Source organism: Pocillopora damicornis, chromosome 9 (assembly GCF_964200805.1).
Source record: "Pocillopora damicornis chromosome 9, jaPocDami1.2, whole genome shotgun sequence".
In the NCBI taxonomy this organism is placed as follows: Eukaryota; Metazoa; Cnidaria; class Anthozoa; order Scleractinia; family Pocilloporidae; genus Pocillopora; species Pocillopora damicornis.
This window is the reverse complement of record NC_142678.1, coordinates 728,282-745,659: the sequence shown is the minus strand read 5'-3', so window position 1 is coordinate 745,659 and position 17,378 is coordinate 728,282. Positions and strand designations below refer to the sequence as shown.

At 37.5% G+C, this 17,378-nt stretch overlaps 3 protein-coding genes across 3 annotated transcripts; 2 read left to right on the top strand and 1 right to left on the bottom strand.

Annotated features, from left to right (window-relative positions):
* Positions 1-660: 660 nt before the first annotated feature.
* Positions 661-5,947, top strand: LOC113685760 (coiled-coil domain-containing protein 89). The gene is made up of 7 exons (XM_027203307.2): positions 661-1,006; positions 1,966-2,453; positions 2,639-2,736; positions 3,280-3,416; positions 4,049-4,131; positions 4,283-4,376; positions 4,835-5,947. Exons 1-7 carry the CDS (start codon positions 938-940, stop codon positions 4,919-4,921), a joined length of 1,056 nt encoding a protein of 351 aa, XP_027059108.2. The 5' UTR covers positions 661-937; the 3' UTR covers positions 4,922-5,947.
* A 506-nt stretch (positions 5,948-6,453) lies between these two features.
* Positions 6,454-11,707, top strand: LOC113685715 (actin-related protein 2/3 complex subunit 2). The gene is made up of 12 exons (XM_027203252.2): positions 6,454-6,598; positions 6,718-6,752; positions 7,351-7,409; positions 7,500-7,553; positions 7,755-7,800; positions 8,330-8,389; positions 8,534-8,669; positions 9,015-9,108; positions 9,597-9,723; positions 10,258-10,358; positions 10,513-10,613; positions 11,100-11,707. Exons 1-12 carry the CDS (start codon positions 6,537-6,539, stop codon positions 11,122-11,124), a joined length of 900 nt encoding a protein of 299 aa, XP_027059053.1. The 5' UTR covers positions 6,454-6,536; the 3' UTR covers positions 11,125-11,707.
* Positions 11,563-16,691, bottom strand: LOC113685714 (ferroportin). Its single transcript, XM_027203249.2, has 5 exons — positions 16,469-16,691; positions 16,181-16,257; positions 15,560-15,719; positions 14,645-14,875; positions 11,563-13,945 (listed from the first exon to the last, which is right to left on the bottom strand). Exons 1-5 carry the CDS (start codon positions 16,548-16,550, stop codon positions 12,336-12,338), a joined length of 2,160 nt encoding a protein of 719 aa, XP_027059050.2. The 5' UTR covers positions 16,551-16,691; the 3' UTR covers positions 11,563-12,335.
* Between the last annotated feature and the right edge of the window lie 687 nt (positions 16,692-17,378).

Below are 17,378 nucleotides of genomic sequence, written 5' to 3'. Positions count from 1 at the left end.
TTAATGAAGACTTCAATTACGTTTCATTTAGTACGGTATACAATATCCTGATGTCCACTATCGGCGATGTAATAACACGCTAACAATCCGTTGACGCATCAAAATCAGCCCCATATATACTTGAGGAGCATTCTAACAATATCTAAGTGACCATTTTGATACGCACAATGAAAAGGTATCATTCAATAATTTTTTCCTTGCTCAACTGGCAGCCTCTCATAAAGCAGGAGTGCGATTGATATTTTCCGTATCGCTTTTTGCCGCAGCGTGATGAAATGGAGAACAATTTCTCCAATCTCTAATATGAACATATGCTTGAAAGTTATGTTTAAGGAGCGCAAGGACATCATGTGTGTATCTTCGCGGGATCTTCCCCGTAAGACAAAATAAACTTGATAACATCAACAGGTCCACATTAAGGCCATTCTTTAACCGCTGTTTTGCTCTAGTATTTTGAACTTCAAAATTACGTCTCTTATAGAGGAATTAATTAAGCTGCCTTACGCTTTCACGTCTTGCGATCACATAGGAAAGAAAACTTGTTTGAAAGCTTTCTGTTTAGCAGCCCTGGGTAGTTCTAGGAGCTACTTGGTAACACAAGTAGGGATACCTGTGTCACTGCCGTTCCTGTGGTTTGGCTGAGACGAGAGGGAGCTGGTAACAAGTTTGCTTTCCACTTTGTTGCCAAAGCACTCCTGCTTGTTGTGTTCTGCAAACCACAAGATACCGGAATTTTATGGGTTTTTTTTCAGCAGAGGAAAACGTTTCGACAAACTAAACCTTACTTTGTAAACAGTCATTACAAGAGATAAGGGATATTTTATTCGTTGTATCAGATGCAATTGACTTAAGACTGCTAAGTGGCCTGTTTTAGCGCGACCGATTGACAACGTTTGACTTTGGGCACTTCCATTGAAAAAACTTTTTATTTATTTAAATGGCTTCAAGTGGTGGATCTGGAGGGAGATCACCTCAAAAGCTACGAGAATTAGTTAACTCTAGTAAGGTAAGGCTAAATTTTAAAAGGTTGACTGTGGTTAGTTGACTTGAAACAAAGCAGCCAAGTTGATTTTCGACTTGTTGATATATGTCTGAAATGTTTGAAAACATTTCTACTCACACAACCAAGTAGATGCTGGGTTCAAGTTTCTTGTGTACAAATTTTTTTAAATTTTTTATTTTATTTTAAGAATCATGCGGGTATCTATGACAGATCACGATTGTACATGTACATATGAATATTATAATTTCCAGTGCATACAGGAGCCACGTCTAAAGAATATTAAAATCTCAGGCTTCTTGAATGCCTTATTTATTATGTTTTATACTTAAGATCTATTGAGAAGATATTTCCTTTTCTTCCAAAAATAATGAAATGTTAGTGAAAGAAATAAGCGTTCTTATATTCAAATTGCCTCTCTTTGTTTTTATATAATGAAAGATATCGATTTGTTTTCTCAATTTATGGACAGGTGGTAATCTTATTTAAAGCTCCCAAAAATCCTCCCAGCTGCTAATAGTTAACACTGTTTTTAAACCGTTACACCACAACATCAGTATCCCTACTCTCCACACTATTCTCTATACATTACTTTTGGTACTGATAAGGAGAATTTGTTATACAATCAAAGCTTCCTAAGTTTGTGATCATTTCTTTAATTCTCATGATCTTAATGAATGATTTAGCACTATTACTGTAAGGAGAAATTAGATGCGGGTCACTCTTAGGGTTTAAAGTTTTTTAGGCAGAGTTCTTTCCTTTTCCTTTCCAAAAACAAAAACAAAGAAAAAACAGACAACATTGGATGTTGATTAGGAATGTACACTTGAAAATCTTTTCTTCATGTAAACAAATCAAACTAAAGTTGTGTGTATGAGCCTCTCATGTTAGGATCCAATAGAATGGGAAATAACCCCAGCACATATCATTGTCACCCTCTAATTGTTTGTTGTTTATAATTGTAGTTTGACAGTGTGGAATTTCCCGAAGAAATGAAAGCAAATCTGGAAAAGCTAAGAGCACTGTCAAAAGATGATTTATCAGAAAATGGATTACTGCGTTCCCGCATTGATCAGCAGTGTGAACTGATATGCATTCTAAAACAGCGTGCAGACGAATCTCTGAAGAAGTGCTTGACTCTTGAGGAAGAAAACAGTGAGCTTAAAAAACACAGAGATGAAATATTGACTGCTTTGCATAATGAAACAAGAAAGTTTGCTGTGATGGAGAAAAGATTCTTTGTGCTTAATAAGAATCATGAGGAACTTATTAAAATAAAGGATGAATACAAAACTGAGAATGAAAAATTACGGATGGAAAACACTAATCTGAGGAGGGAAAATGAAGGACTTTTTGGAAGCCTTGTGCAAGAGCGAGATGAACAAATTAAGCAACTAAGAGATGAGTTGAAAAGTCTCCATGATGAATACCAAGCTGCAAGGGAAAAAGAAAGGTTATCTTTTTGCCTCAATTAACACACTCCCCCCTGCTGCATATGCAAGAACCTTTGTTAAATTAATTCTAAGAGCTTTTTATGATGTAACAACTAGTTTCCATTGCCTCACAATAACTTCTACAATGTAATTTCAGCATATGGTTTAAGTTATTTGCTAATTAATTGTTATTTTCCTTTTTAAGGATAGCATTGGGAAATCTGTCTGCTATGGAAAAGAAGAATGGTGAACAGACTGAAAAACTTCAGCAAGAAATCAAAGTTTTGCAGAAAGAGGCAGAAGGTTTGTTCAGGGAAATTCATTTTACATTGTGACTACCATCACCAGGATCACTTGCTCAAAGAGAGAAATATTTTTACAGCAAACAAGGATTGAATGCCATCTAAATTCTCTGTTGTCTTCTTTTGCTTTTTTCTGAAGCACTGATTGGCAAAATTATGGTAGAATCTTTGCTTATTTGCTAATGGTGTGATTGGTTGATATTTTTTTTAATCCTTTACATCCAAAATCAGTATGCATATTCTCCATACTGATCTTTATACATATCCCAAGGTGCTGATAAGGAGAATTTGTTGAAAATCAATAGCTTCTTTTGTTGGTGATCATTTCCTTTATTCTCATAAATTTGATGTGTGATTCAGGGGTGATATTCAAGGAGAAATTAGATGTTAGTTACTCTTAGGGGTCAAAGGGTTAAGTGATCTCAGTAACAGTGCTGATACTGTAATTTTTAATTTTCAGCTATGAAACAATTTATTTTTATTTTTTATTGTGTAGTGAAACTGGATTTCTTATGTTCCTTGTTTTGACCTTCCTATTCTTTAGAGCAGCATAGGAAGTCAGAGGAAAAGTTGAAAATGTCCTCAATAGAGAAAGATGAAACTCAAGCAAAGGTATTGGGATTGGCCAAGGATAGAGATGAGTTTGCAAAACTGGCTTTAGAAAGAGGGAAAGCTTTAGAAGTAAGGATTTGTTTGCATATTTTTAGAAAATGATATTTGGTTATATTGTGTGCATACTCTTTTGGCACCATTAAGCCTCTGAGGGCTGATGAAGACCTGGACATGGACCAAAGGGTCCTAACAAGCCACTGAGAGGCTATTTTTTTCAGAGGCTTCCTAACATAGGGATTTCATTTACTTGTTTTCAACTGCCAATGGTACAACAGGTGGCTGTACCATAATGCAAAATGCAAAAATTAAACCTACTTGCAGGCCAAACAGATGGTGATCAGAGGTCTTAAATTAGGAGGCAGTAAATCACTTGTAACCAGCTTTAATTAAAACCCTTGCAGACAGAGGAAGCTTATTTAGAGTTTGATTAGAGCCTGAACACCATAGCAAAGCCTTAATATTTTGTCCTGTATGGGGAATGTTTAAAGAGGACAAAAGGGGGTCACATTATTACTAACAGCATTTACAGTAAGCAGCATTCAACATAAGGCTATTGAGAGAGATGGTGGTGCAGTCTGATGAAATTTTCATCCTCATGGCAAATACATTCTCTACTTGCAATATATTAACCACTTGTATCATTCTCATTAATTTACTTTATTCTCTTTTCCTAATTCATGATTATTATTACTATAATTCAGGAAAAACAAAGAGAAATGAAAGAGATTTGTCAGAAACTAGAAGAGACTGAAAGATCACTGAAAGAGACTGAAGATAAGTTTGTGTAAGTTTCTAGTATTTTTATATGACAGAGTCTTTCAATTTATTTCTTTATTATTATTATTATTATTATTATTTTTGTTTTTTTCTGTGTAAATAACATGATTTATCACCAAGTTTTATTGTCTGCTAAGACTGTTTTTGACACACTACAGGTCTGAATTACGCAGCATGTCCGTGAATGCACAAGTTGTAAGACTCAAAAAACAGCTTGAAGACTCCGAGAGAAGGCAAAGGGAAAGTGCAAAGGTAGGTCATTATGACACTTTGTGCCATGAATTTATAAAAGACATAACATTTAAACTTAAACGTACACTTGGCGGTTTTCTCTTTCATTTCTGCTGTCTTAGAAAATCCAAAACGCCGAATTCGTTCCGTGTTAGACACATAAGACGATGGTTTCTTGAAATACCTTATTAGAGTTTATTGTGTAAACACGTTTTAAGCACATATTGCGGATCATTCACATCCAGTGGTGATAACAAGTGCATTAAGCGCGATTGGTCGTAGTGCGCGCGTGTAATGTGCGTGTAACTCTCGCGTAATTAGAAAGTAAGTGAAAGTGACAAGCAAGTGTGAAAAAAAGGTACTAGTTTACCATTTATTTTGTGCGATGTAATAATCCGTGATAGTGCAGCAACAGTAGAAATTGTGACCTTAACTGGCTACACCTTAAAAATTTATCGATGCCTCTCTTTTTTTGGCAGGAGCACGATGCATACAAACGACATATGTCCACCTTGTTGGGAAAGGAGAAGGAACTGAATAACAAGCTCAGGGTTCTTATTGGTTAAAATGCTTCGGATTCAGTCATCACGTTCATGGGCTCAGCGTGACAGATCTACGAAAGGCACCAACACGTGCACATCGATCGCATGACAGAACTTTAATAAAGTCAGGCGTATAATTATAACCTTAAATTTGGCTGAGGTAGTAATTAAAGTATTGAAATGGCTGTGTATTACTATGAGTAGTTTGTCTCTATTTGGTGGATTCTGATCGTAGCTGTCTATCACTTGTTTCGATTCCTATCATCCGATGATGTACAGTGTACTCAGGCTGTGTTGGATTAGCTGTGAGGTTAGAGACTCGCTACTACGTCTTAAGTCTCGATTTCTAAGAATAACTTTCTTTTTCCACATTTTTGTTATTGGATTAATTTTCTGCATATTGTGACTCTCTTTAGTAAAGAATGGTGTTGTCTCATACTTGTGTCTGCGTTTAAAATGGTTTCGTTGAGGTGCAGTTCGTTTAGAGGCGATCAATTGTTAACTGGCCCTTTAATCAAACGGTTTGTGTCAGATTATAGATGCTCCCCCTCAACTCTCTTCCCCCACCTCAGTCAGACGCTATCATAGGATTTGGGAGGCTTTTGTCTAATTTCGGATGCTATTGTTCGATTTCGGACGCTTCTGTCAAAATTCTGACATGATTGGTCAATTTCAAGTTATCATACTCGGACACTTTCTTCAGATTATGGAAACCATCGTTCGCAATTTCGGACGTTTCCGCCCTCTAACTAAAATTATACATCCAAAATATACCGTATAATGTACACTAGGGTGTCAATGACAGCCATTATTATAAATAACACTTTGAACATAAATTTACCAGTTCCTGTGACTATTGATGTAGAACTAAGTTCGCCTTCTGTATTAGCTAAATAGAAATACCATTGCGGGCATTTTTTTAAAGCACAATAGAGCTTGCTAGATCTCCTGCCTTATCTAGTACTTTCTAACTGCGTCTAGTAATATCTGTAATTTGTTACAAAAGGCGAAATGAATCAAAGAATTGTACAATTTCGAACATTATCCTTAGATTTCGCACATTACCGTAATTGGATCTCACACTTCATCTCTAATTTTGGTCGCTATCGTCCAATTTCGGACATTTCTGTTTAAAATTGGACACTTGTGTCTTAAATTTCCTAATCATTCGACATCTTTTGCTTTCGGGCCTTAGCGTCCATTTTTTAACGCTTCTCTCTTGTTTTGTGCACTTAAGTTGGATTTTGGATGCTAATGTTCGATGACAGACACTTAAGTCAAATTTCGGACGCTATTGTCCAAGTCCGAGATTGACAGAAACGTATAACTTTGGACGCTATCATCTAATCTCCCTCTTGAACACAAGACAAGATTTATCTGACTTTAGATGATATTATTCGAAGGGTTAACGTTCGCTAGGTGAAATCTTTTGAATGTGGAATTCGCATAAATGATTCCTGTCATATTTCAGATTCGGGCTGCAACAAGCCTCTCTCTGTCGGGAGACTGGTGCATACGGAAGCTGTCAAATATCACGTGACCTGTAGGAGTTCCTCGCAGCCATCTTGAATCTCGTAAGGTAAAGCTTTTTGTTTCCGGATAGAAGGGTCCGCAAACACCACGGTTTTCTTTAGCCAAAATGATTCTCCTAGAGATCAACAATAGGATTATAGAAGAGACACTGAGAGCCAAGTTCACGGGGTAAGACTGTTGTAGCATGGTTTGTTCTTTACTTACGAAATTTTTTTTCGTTTGGGAGGTGTGTGATCGATTCCGGCTTGAAACATTTTTGCTGAAGAATCATAACCTTTCTCTTACAGTGGGAAGTTTGAGTCCGTGGATATAACGGTGGCAGGTTTGTTGTCTCTAATGTATCATTCTGTTTGTCCAAAGGGTTGATATATTATTGTAGAAAAAGCGCAGGTATTGCCATACATGAGTTGCATACATCTGGACCAAAAACATACTTAGATACCATGTTTAAATGATTTTACCTTTCCAATTATGTTCTTTAAGGTTTCTAGGGACCACTGAAGACTTCTAAAAGTCTTGAGCATTGTGAATGGGTGTAGTATATTAAAAGTGAAGCCATGTCATGGAACACTTTTCGTATAGAAATTCTGTATGCTTGATAATGGCCAGTATAAGTAGTATAGACATGCAAGCTTTTTATTATAGGAAATTTAGTGACAGAAAAAAAAAGAAGCTAAAAGAAAAAAAAACATCCTCTATGTCTATATAAAAAATGCTTATGCCTTTGAAATTGAGGTGGAGAATTCTGTGGAACAGCCAGAGAATTCTCTAGTCCTCAATGTGCACTAAACACCCCAGTGTGTGCAGGTCGTTCTGATTTAAAGTCAGTTAAAGGGTAATTCTTTCCATGTACATGTATGACATAGTAGGTTCAAAACCTTTAAAAGTTTTAGGCATTTGACAAAGTTGACATTTTTCAGATTTCGATGGAGTGCAGTTTCATATCTCTAACCCCAATGGTGAAAAATCAAAGATCATGGTAAGTATTAGAAAAAGTTTTCCTTTTAATGTTTGAATTCTTTGTTTCACTTTTGACTGTCATAATTTAAGAATCATTTTCTCCTCACAGCTCAGCATTTCTATGAAATTCTACTCTGATTTACAAAAGTATGGAGCTGATGAGGTATGGGATAATCAAAATTTCTTGTAATAATGATGGGCAACTTTTGGGTTGTTGACTCTTTTTTATATGAAATGAACAGGAATACAGAAATACTAAGTTAGGAGCAGAAGATAGATGTGCAGACATTTTGATTCATGTGTAAACTTTTGCTTTCAAATGCTGTCTGTACTTTTTCTTTTTCTATTTTTTTAATTATTATAGCTGCTCAAAAAAGTATATGGAAGCTTCATGACAACTCCTGAAGAGGGTAAGTGGCCATTGCGTACATCTTTTACTCAATTATATAGCCATCAAATATGCAGCACCTAACAAAATGCAGTGCTGGTTGAACAAGAATATTTTTAATCACTGCCAAGAACAGGGGCTGCATGTGAAAATGAACTCTATCAAGAAATGTATATAAAACACCAGTAGGGTTCAACTTTGTCGAAACAGTCTCTTATTTTTCTGTATAACAATATTTTCTATTTAAAAATGACTATAACTCCCCATCTCTCCAGGGAGCTATGAATGTTTGCACACATTATGCAAACAGGGGAAAGCCTATCTTTTCTGTAAACAGAAAACCTGCTTCTTTTGAGTTAATATTTCCTTGTTATCATTTTTCTAGAAATAGGAGGATTTTTTAATAGGCCACCTCTGTAATCAATCCCAATAAATAAGGTCCCCCCCCCTTAAATAAGCACAGCAATCAAGTCACGAAAAACAAATTGTTTTGGTGCTTAGTTAAGTAAATGAAGTCTGTTTTCACCTAAAAGTATGCTTTTCTTTTATAGCCTATGATGTTTCCCTGTTGATTGACTTAGAGCAATTGCCATCTGATGAGAAGGAAAAAGGTGATTGTCACCAATTTAATATTTGAAGAGCATTGTGCATACTCTGAGGATCAGTAGTGTTGTTGAAAGGGTGGTCACTACATGTATTTTTTTTCGTTAATAATTATAGTCCTGTAACTATGAATTATTTTGGTCTCCTTCCAGAGGAACTTATTCAGAAATTTGCTCTGTTGAAAAGAAACTGCTTTGCCTCAGTGTTTGAGAAATATTTTGACTATCAACAAGCTGGCTCTGGTGGAAAAACTCAGGCAGTCATAAATTACAGAGAAGATGAGTCCATGTGAGTTAAAGAAGATTTTTTTAACATGTTTTATTTTTTCCTCCTTGACTGTGGCAGTTCAATCTCTGAGACTGGTACATTCATTTTTAGTTTGTCTTAACCTCTTCCTTCCCAAATTCAAATTGAAAATTTAAATTCTCTGTTCGTTCTAATAAGTGATGATGATGATGGATGCTCATGTGTCAAGTTGTTTCTTCCTGGTTCTTTCCAAAGTCTTAATGCTCTCACAGCAAATACATGTACAATTTAGTGTTTTAGATAACACCCCCTATATGATAGGTCAGTCTATACTGGTCACCTGCTTACTGAAAGTGTAAGGAGAGGTTATCTGTTTTCTCTCTTCAGGTATGTCCAAGCAACAGATGATCGTGTTACAGTTGTCTTCAGTACTGTATTTAGAGATGATGATGATGTGATCATTGGTAAAGTCTTCATGCAGGTACAGTTTAGGCTAGCTCTGTGAATGCTTATTTTTTGAAATGTGAGGAAAAATAGTTCACAGAAGAAAAATTATCCCTATCCTTAATTCCTTCTCCCATCCCCTCTCATCCCTCTGAGAAGAGAACAAGTTGTATAATTGTAAAAGTAACTAATTTTTATCATAAAGAAGCCACCAAATAAAGAAAATTTGTTAATGGGGATGAGAGCACCAAATAAGTGTTTTAACTTGGATTTATCCATCCTCTTCTACAAAGACAATGGTCCATCCCTTTCATAGGAATTTTTTGTGACTGAATCTATTGGATTCTGTAGATTTTCTAAAATTTCAGCCTTATTCATTGAACTCCTTTTATCCTACGGTTAAAGTTAGGTTGATACTGTAATATAATATAATCTTGTAACAGTGTTTTCACACAGCAGTCAGATTTATTTAGACAGATTGTCTACATGTATATTAGAGAATTAAAACTTCCTATTGTGTGTCAGGAATTCAAAGAGGGCCGTCGTGCAAGCCAGACAGCACCACAAGTCATCTTCAGTCACAAAGAACCCCCACAGGAATTGCAGGGAACTGGTGCCAAGACAGGCGATAACATTGGATATATCACCTTTGGTTAGTATTCATTCTTAGACAGAATCTTTTGTTACCCTTGTTAGTGGAAATGATGGAGGATGATCTGACTAATTCTTGTAGCAACATGAAACAGTTGGGGAGATTTCGCAGCATTTTGAGGACATACACTGTAGTATTAGCAGAGGGAAAGTGCCAACTTTACACGGTTTTTTTTTTTTTTTTTAAATTCTAATGTAGAGTAATGGAGCTCAACTTGAGTGAAGAGTACAAGAGTTACCCACCCCTCCCGAAGGAGATTCTATTTAAACTACCCACTGAGTGATGATGGAAGTGAAAATAGGTCTGGAAACAGACTAGTGCATGCTGAATCATTAATCAAAGTTCTTAGACTCAAACTATTTCTTATCCTATAAGTAAGATGAAAATCACTACTAGAAAAGAATGCTAATCTTATCCATTCATTGCCAGTGTTTGCATTGTAATGCTCAGTCAAAAGTAGTTTTGACACACACTTAGAGGAGTTTTAAGCGAGTGATAATCATATTAAACGATGACCATCTTGTACCTTTGTAGTTCTTGAACCACGTCACACAAAGCCTGATGCTCGAGACAGCACCATCAATCTTATTCACACCTTCAGGAACTACCTGCATTATCACATCAAATGCTCAAAGGTACTTCTTACCTAATACACGTGTTACAAATTATTAAGATTTTAATTTTTATGTGGGGATGCAGGCCCCAAAACTAAACCAAAAGACCTTTTTACCACTTGTGAGTAAAAGAAACGCAGTGATTTGACAGAACGTTCTTGTGTGTTTTATAAAGGCCTATCTTCATTCGAGGATGAGAGCCAGAACAGCAGAATTCATCAAAGTACTCAACAGAGCCAAACCGGAACAGAAAACAACAGAGAAGAAAACTGTGAAGTACGTAATACGGGTGTAGTTCTTTATTTATCGTCCTAATTTGGTTATCTGAACGAGCCAAGGTTGACCTAGAGGGTTTACCTGATAATGAAACAATAAGGAAGGTTTTTCTTGGGCGGCGAAAAAACGGGATAGCCGTTAACATTGTGGGACGAATTTTTACGAAAACGGTTCAGTGAAAATAAGGAGATGACGATAAATTAAGAAAATCGCATCTAGCAAATGTAAAAGGAATTCTTGTTCAAAACAAGCGATCTGATTTCAAGGCTTCCGTGAATTAATCAATCGAAATGCGTTGTTGCAAATTGCTCCGACGACGGGCTAACGCTCGAAAGGTGAGCTTTGAAACTCTTTACGTTGGCCAATGTACATTATTAACTCAACTCAGATAAACGCAAATTATCTTGTGAACTGCCTCACCGACGCAGCACCACAGTCTCTTTAGAAACGTGCCCCCTTATTAACTTGCGTTATTGTTTTTTACAGGGGTACGACGTTTGTTCGTCAGTAAGGATCAATTTCTTGTTGGTTTCAACCGCACAACCAAATGCTGGAGCTGAACGCTACGAGCTGATTTGTGGGAAAAGAAGCAAAGTTTAATCTTATATCTTGAATCTTACGTTTTCTATTGCATTTTATATGTAAAATTAAGAGGAGTCCTTGAATTAAAGATGTTACGCACGGCAGTGAAGCTCAGTTTGAAGTAAAACGCCATTTTGTTATGTATCGTGCATTGGTTTTAACAGTAGTATTTTGCCATCACAAAGCAATCCTTTTGTTGACATGTTGGAGAAATCTTCTGCCGAGGTTTAAAAACAATGTGGAATTACAATGGTTTTGCTAAACTTCGCGCAACTTTATCGCCATTTTAAGGTCCAAAGGCATGAATTTTCATTATTATTTTCTTCAATAAACAGGTCTTTAACTGAGACAATCTCCCAATCAGGAATTTCAACATTTCCTCGTTTAATTTTCTCCAAAGTAGCTACAAAATTTTCTTTACAATTATTCAAGATGTTGGTAACTGGTAGTTGCTACAGAAAAGTAGTTTCGTGCAAATTCTGAGATCAATAAATAAAGTTCCTACTAGTTTAGTACTTTGTACTTGAAATTTCCATTCCGACTGTCCCTAAATTAACAGTTCATAGTTACTGTTGTTTTTAAATACCATAACTAAGAAAGAAATTTCATGAGAAGCTTTTCTGCAAATATATTTTACTCAATAGGTAAGTCTGTCCCACACGACCCACCTACCAATAGAAACAAACTCCTGTGCTGTGGTGATGGACTGAGCCTCGCTTATAATGAAAAACATTCTTTAGTCCATTCCTGGGTTCTGTCCATGCGAACCTAAAAATTACTACTGATAAACTGACTGCAAAACTATAAAACAGGTGCTGAAAAAAACTGAGGCGTTTTTAACTGTGTGCTTAAATTAACGTCTACGCAAACTATATTTCTACAAGGTTAAAAGATATCCGTCCGTCTCTCGAAACGTGGGCGCATAAATCTATCGATCAGCGGTCGGTAGACTAGTGTCCTCTCGTCTTGCTGGTAAACTCTGTGATAACAATCAAGCATATCGGTGAATTGCGATAAAAAAGGTGCATTTTAGGGTATTTGAGAAGCACTAACGTTGACTATAAACTGAAGAATTTGTAATCCGGCGAGAAAGAATGCTGCCCATTTAGAATAACTTACTTCCTCGCGTAAGTAAATACTCTAATACTTAAAGTTTTCGTTCCTAGTGCTTAACACTCCTCTGATCATGGCCTCCTCTTCGTCATCCTCAAGATCGAGGTCATCATTTGAGATCAGCATCGGTACCGGCTCCCTACGAGCATCGGCCCCGCCGCAGAATTTACGGGCTTTCTCAAAATGAAACAAATGACCACGAATCTTGTACGCGAAAGAAGCGTACAGTAAGCCGCCTGTTCCAACTGCGCCCACAGACATCAGTGCCAACAAACCGAACGTCTCAGGCTTGGGAAGAGCTATAACTAAGCAGAACATGAGAAGGCTTAAAATTGAGTTGAAAGAGTTTTGCATCCCGCCCACAATTCCTCTCTCTTGTTCTGGTACTGCCTCTTGGGTAAGTTGGGTGATGGTTAAATCAGACAACCATAATCCAAGGCGGGATGAGACGATCCCTGCAAGTAGCAAGCTGATGGAGACATATGAAAAACTGTTGCTTACGGCCTGCGGCATAGAGGCTGTTGCCTTCAAACTACAGTTGCGGTTTGAAGGAGAAGAAGTAGAAGGAGAGACGACTGAATTGGAAGGCACCACACTGGGTGTGGTCTTGGATGGCAAAATGGCTGTTGTGGATGGTATGGCTTGTGTTTTTGATCCATTCACTCGATTAACAACGGACGGCACTGTGACGCTTGGTAAGGACATTCTTGCCGTCGTTACTGCAGTATTACTATAGTCTACAGCTCTTCTCATAAAGTGCAAATTTGAAGGATGAACGTTTAGAGAGGAATTCCTAGGCCCTTCATCTATGCAACTGGGAGAGAGAGTTGGTGTGGGAGTTGTCTGCTGAGGTGCCTTACACTGGGGCAGCAAAGGTTGCCCTGAATTTCTCGGTAACAAGAAGAATGGCGAACCAGGAGCAAAGACAGCAGCGACACACAAAAGAAGGCAAGAAAACTGAAGAGACATGGAGAAAAGCCCGCAGCGAACAACACCAACAGCATTTCTCAATCGGGGAAAAACAAATGTAGCAAAGACACCAAACAACGAACCAATGCCTCGTATCAGACTCAGAACTGACTCAGACAAACACTGCGTGTAAGCGTAACCAGTTGTTATGGCGCCAAACGAAATCACAGTGAAATACAACGAAGCCAGGGCAAGCCCAGGTCGGGCTACACTCTGTCTAAAATAAATGTGCCATCCCATTTCAAAGGTCAGGATCCTTTTCTTAAATCGTGCATAGACACTTGGCTTGGGTTGTCTTTGAACGGGTCTGACAGTAACAGCTGGGACCAAAACCTCAGCGCCACTCTGGCCCCTTTCTTGGTCTTCGTTTTCCATCCTTTCCAAGCGCTCATTAGATCCGTGAGGTTCATCAGCAGACATATCCACGGAAGAGTTGTCTTCAGTGTTAGAGTTGTGTCTTGTTGAGTCTATGACCTTGTGAGACAGGGCAGCCACGGCTTTGAAAACTGTCCAGAGAAGATAGTACTCTCCAAAAACCGATACAACATTCCAACCCGCTAAAAACAACACACCTGCCATTTTAGAGATGTAAGTCATCACCTGACCAACTACGATCGGAGCAAGGATCTTGCAACAAAGATCAATTCTTCTCATCAATGCATTTGTACCTAAAAAAAATATGTTAAACCGTAGTTAGATCAGCCAGTCTATATGCTTTGGAATGCGAAAATAAAAAGAGAACAAAACCAAAGACTGTCATTAATTTTGCACATAGTTCTCTGTGTGATATATTGCTAGAATTTTTTTCAGTGATGTTTGTCATGAAATGACATTCAAAGAATTTTTTTCTCATTTTTTTTTCTGGGTGAATCAAGGTTTACCAAGCCACAATCACTGGTTTTGTCAAAACACAGAGACAAGGTCCCAAACCAAACTGCAGATGTCTCTGTCAATGCATATAGGGATGGGCCACTCCATTATGGAATGGGGGAATAAACGAGTAAAGGAACAGAAGGAGTGAAGAGGTGAAGTGGCTCAAGCTACTGGTGCTTATCTTCAGTTTTTGTGGCATGTAGTGACTTAGACTGCTCCATCTGCATGTAATGCAAGTCCATCACAAGCTATCCCATAGAATTTTGTTAGGATTTCTGGACAGTTTGCTGGAACCCATTTATTATACTGTAAGGGTGGAAAGAGGTACTGTGAGTGCAAAGAATCTTGCCATAGAACACAATACAGCAACCCCTGGGGCTCAATCCCAGATCTCTTTGAGAAAAAATTGACAAATATGCCTTTTTCAGCTGAAATACAACAAGTGGTAATCATGGAAATTCAAATATTTAATTGTCCACTTCCAGCATACTTACTTGCCAGTAGTGATTTATCTGAGCCAGCAATCACTACCACCCAGTCCTTCTCTACAGCAATTTTTGTGCCAACACTAGACAAGTCAGCTACAGAGCCAATGATGATAATGTTGGCTTCCAGCAACATGGTGTATGGATGTTGGATGTGCTCCTCTAATTTTAACATAATCAACAGCAAAACTCCACAGATTATCACCGCAACATTTTGAATTATCAATGAAATTTGTGCCACTGAAACAAAAAGTGAATGTAACGCTCAAAATATTTTAATAAGCTATGTTTTGATGAGCAGTTATTAGATGGATATTTTTTTTTCTTATGTAATTTATAATCTTCAGTAAAACTATATTTTAGTCTTTTGTTCCTGTTTTTCCATTTTTAAAGGTTTACTGACCAGCAAGTTATTCAATTCACTAAGAGACTGATCTGCTCAGTTATCAACTGTATTCTTCACTCACTAACTGACAAACTGGCAGACAGGCACACTGACTGACTGATGGATTGCCTTCATGAAAGCTTGACCACCAAACTCATGGTGAAACTCACTGACTGATTGATGGATTGACAGACTGATTAACTGACTGGCTCTAAGAAGAAATGTCTGACTCAGTGACTGACTCACTGACTGATTGACGGACTGAATCATTGATTGACTAGCTGACTGATTGGGTGATTAAATGTCTGACTGACTGACTGACTGACTGTGATGTAATGACTGACTCAGTGACTGACTAACTGATTAATTGACAGACTCAGTGACTGACTGACTGACAAACCTTGTGAAAGATTGACTAACTGAGGAACTGATGACCAACCAACCTGCCAAATGATCTGTCTGTCTATTAGCTCAGGTTGCTTGCTGAAGGATTGGTAACTTAAGCCAGTATCATATTGCTGCATTCAAACTTAACATACCCTTCAGTCGAGGAGTTCCATCCACCCAATCTCCAACTAAAGGTCCAAATATGATAATTGACAAGGTACTGATCAGTTGATAGATTGCTGTTAAGCGCAATGATCCTGGAGTGAGTTCAACTAGATACAGTCCAATAGCAAAATGCCACATGCGATCTCCCTGCAAAAAACAAATTTTATCCAAGTGATTAACGTGATTAAACAATTATAGCACGTCAAGTAAAGTTGGGGAATTTTTTCTTAAAATAAAAGCCCATCTGCTTTCTCATAACTAGTACATAAGTTGCTAACAAGTTTGTTGACACGTTCCAGAAGTAGGAGACAGATAACGAGATTTACATCCTTATATGACAATACCATGCACCCTGGTGGTGTAAATGTCAAAAATAAGCGTCAGATCTGACGATATGGCTATTTTCAATATAATTGCTTTCCTTTAATTAACTTCACATTCTTGCTTTTCTCCAGTTATGAATATGAAAACTAACTTACACTATAGAGCGATATATACCTGGAAATATAAAAAGGAGGAATCAGGAATGATTCAGCGATAAAACCGCAGGGAAATTGAGTGTAATTAGCGAAGAACTAAGATAAATTGACGTGAAGCTGTTCACTTACCCAAGCGGAAAACAAATGACTGATACAAACAAGATGTAGGGGCGAAATTTTACTACACTTCGCGGTAGCTTGCCTTCCTGCGGATAGGACGTTTTAAAAAGAAAGCTGTAACAAAATGGGATACCTTTGCGTAGATTAATTTGGAAATATTTCGATAGCTAAACGGAGCAATAGAATTTTAGGTGAAGAATCTTGGAACTACTTCCTCTGCACTAAAATATATGTAAACTCGAATATTGTCTGCGTTGCAAAAGTGTCATTTGACAACAGCAATAGCCTCCAACTCACCGGCTGGCGTATTCCTCCATCGCCCGACATCCGATCTCTCGCCGGATTCTATTAGCGATTCTTCACTCTGCCCTTGCTCCATTTCTCGTCGGAATACAGGAAATATCGCAAAGTATCACAGTGGTATTTACTTATATAACTGCTCAGTCGGGCGCTAACTTGCTCCACACTCGAGGACACGCGAGGTTCTATCCTTTCATACTACTCAGCGGTATTGTAACTAACATATAGAAATGTGGTGTAGTGTTCATATAGTGGTTCCACTTGTTGAATCTATGAAAACCGACTGGAAAGAAGGAACTACAAGATGAGACGAAACACTGGAGACTCAGGAATTTTTAGAATACTGTATGCCGGCACCTAATATAAAGGGAGGATAACGATATTAAAAAATAACCAAAAGAGTCAAAATATTTTTTTCTTTCTTCTCCAGTCTTGTTTGTAGAGCTGTTAAAATATTTACAAAAAATATTAATAGCATCAACCGAAAGGGAAAAACGACGATTCGTGACTTTACATTTCGAACTACTGTGTAACTGAGGGGTTTGGGAAACGATTTCTGGTCACGCAAAACGACTTGAAGCGACGGAACCCTCCCTTTTGATCCGCAACTGAAACTTTGGTAACGAAGTGAGGCTATAAATATTTATGATCATTAATAGAGTCAAATAAAGACGGTCAAAATATGTACAGAAAACTTTATTAATCATGACCCAAAGAATTGAATTCATTATGGTTTCATATGTATGCTTTAAATAAAGGATAGATCGGAATGACGCTAAGGCAGAAACTTTTCTCAACGTAAACTTACTGTCTCACCTCTTATCCAATTGTCACCGAGTATTCGACAAGAGCTAGAAGCCGTAATGGGCCTCTGACATTATGTAAATTCACAGCCTTAATATGCATG

Bases quoted from the DNA above. Each gene is read 5' to 3' on its own strand.
- LOC113685760 (XM_027203307.2), top strand. From the start codon at position 938: ATGGCTTCAAGTGGTGGATCTGGAGGGAGATCACCTCAAAAGCTACGA. The intron at 2,737-3,279 runs GTTTGTTCAGGG...CCTATTCTTTAG, and splicing joins TTTGCAGAAAGAGGCAGAAG to AGCAGCATAGGAAGTCAGAG. The intron at 3,417-4,048 runs GTAAGGATTTGT...ACTATAATTCAG, and splicing joins AAAGAGGGAAAGCTTTAGAA to GAAAAACAAAGAGAAATGAA.
- LOC113685715 (XM_027203252.2), top strand. From the start codon at position 6,537: ATGATTCTCCTAGAGATCAACAATAGGATTATAGAAGAGACACTGAGA. The intron at 10,359-10,512 runs GTACTTCTTACC...TGTTTTATAAAG, and splicing joins ATCACATCAAATGCTCAAAG to GCCTATCTTCATTCGAGGAT. The intron at 10,614-11,099 runs GTACGTAATACG...TGTTTTTTACAG, and splicing joins ACAGAGAAGAAAACTGTGAA to GGGTACGACGTTTGTTCGTC.
- LOC113685714 (XM_027203249.2), bottom strand. From the start codon at position 16,550: ATGGAGCAAGGGCAGAGTGAAGAATCGCTAATAGAATCCGGCGAGAGA. The intron at 14,876-15,559 runs GTATGTTAAGTT...TTTTTGTTTCAG, and splicing joins TGGAACTCCTCGACTGAAGG to TGGCACAAATTTCATTGATA. The intron at 13,946-14,644 runs GTAAGTATGCTG...TATTTTTTTTAG, and splicing joins AGATAAATCACTACTGGCAA to GTACAAATGCATTGATGAGA.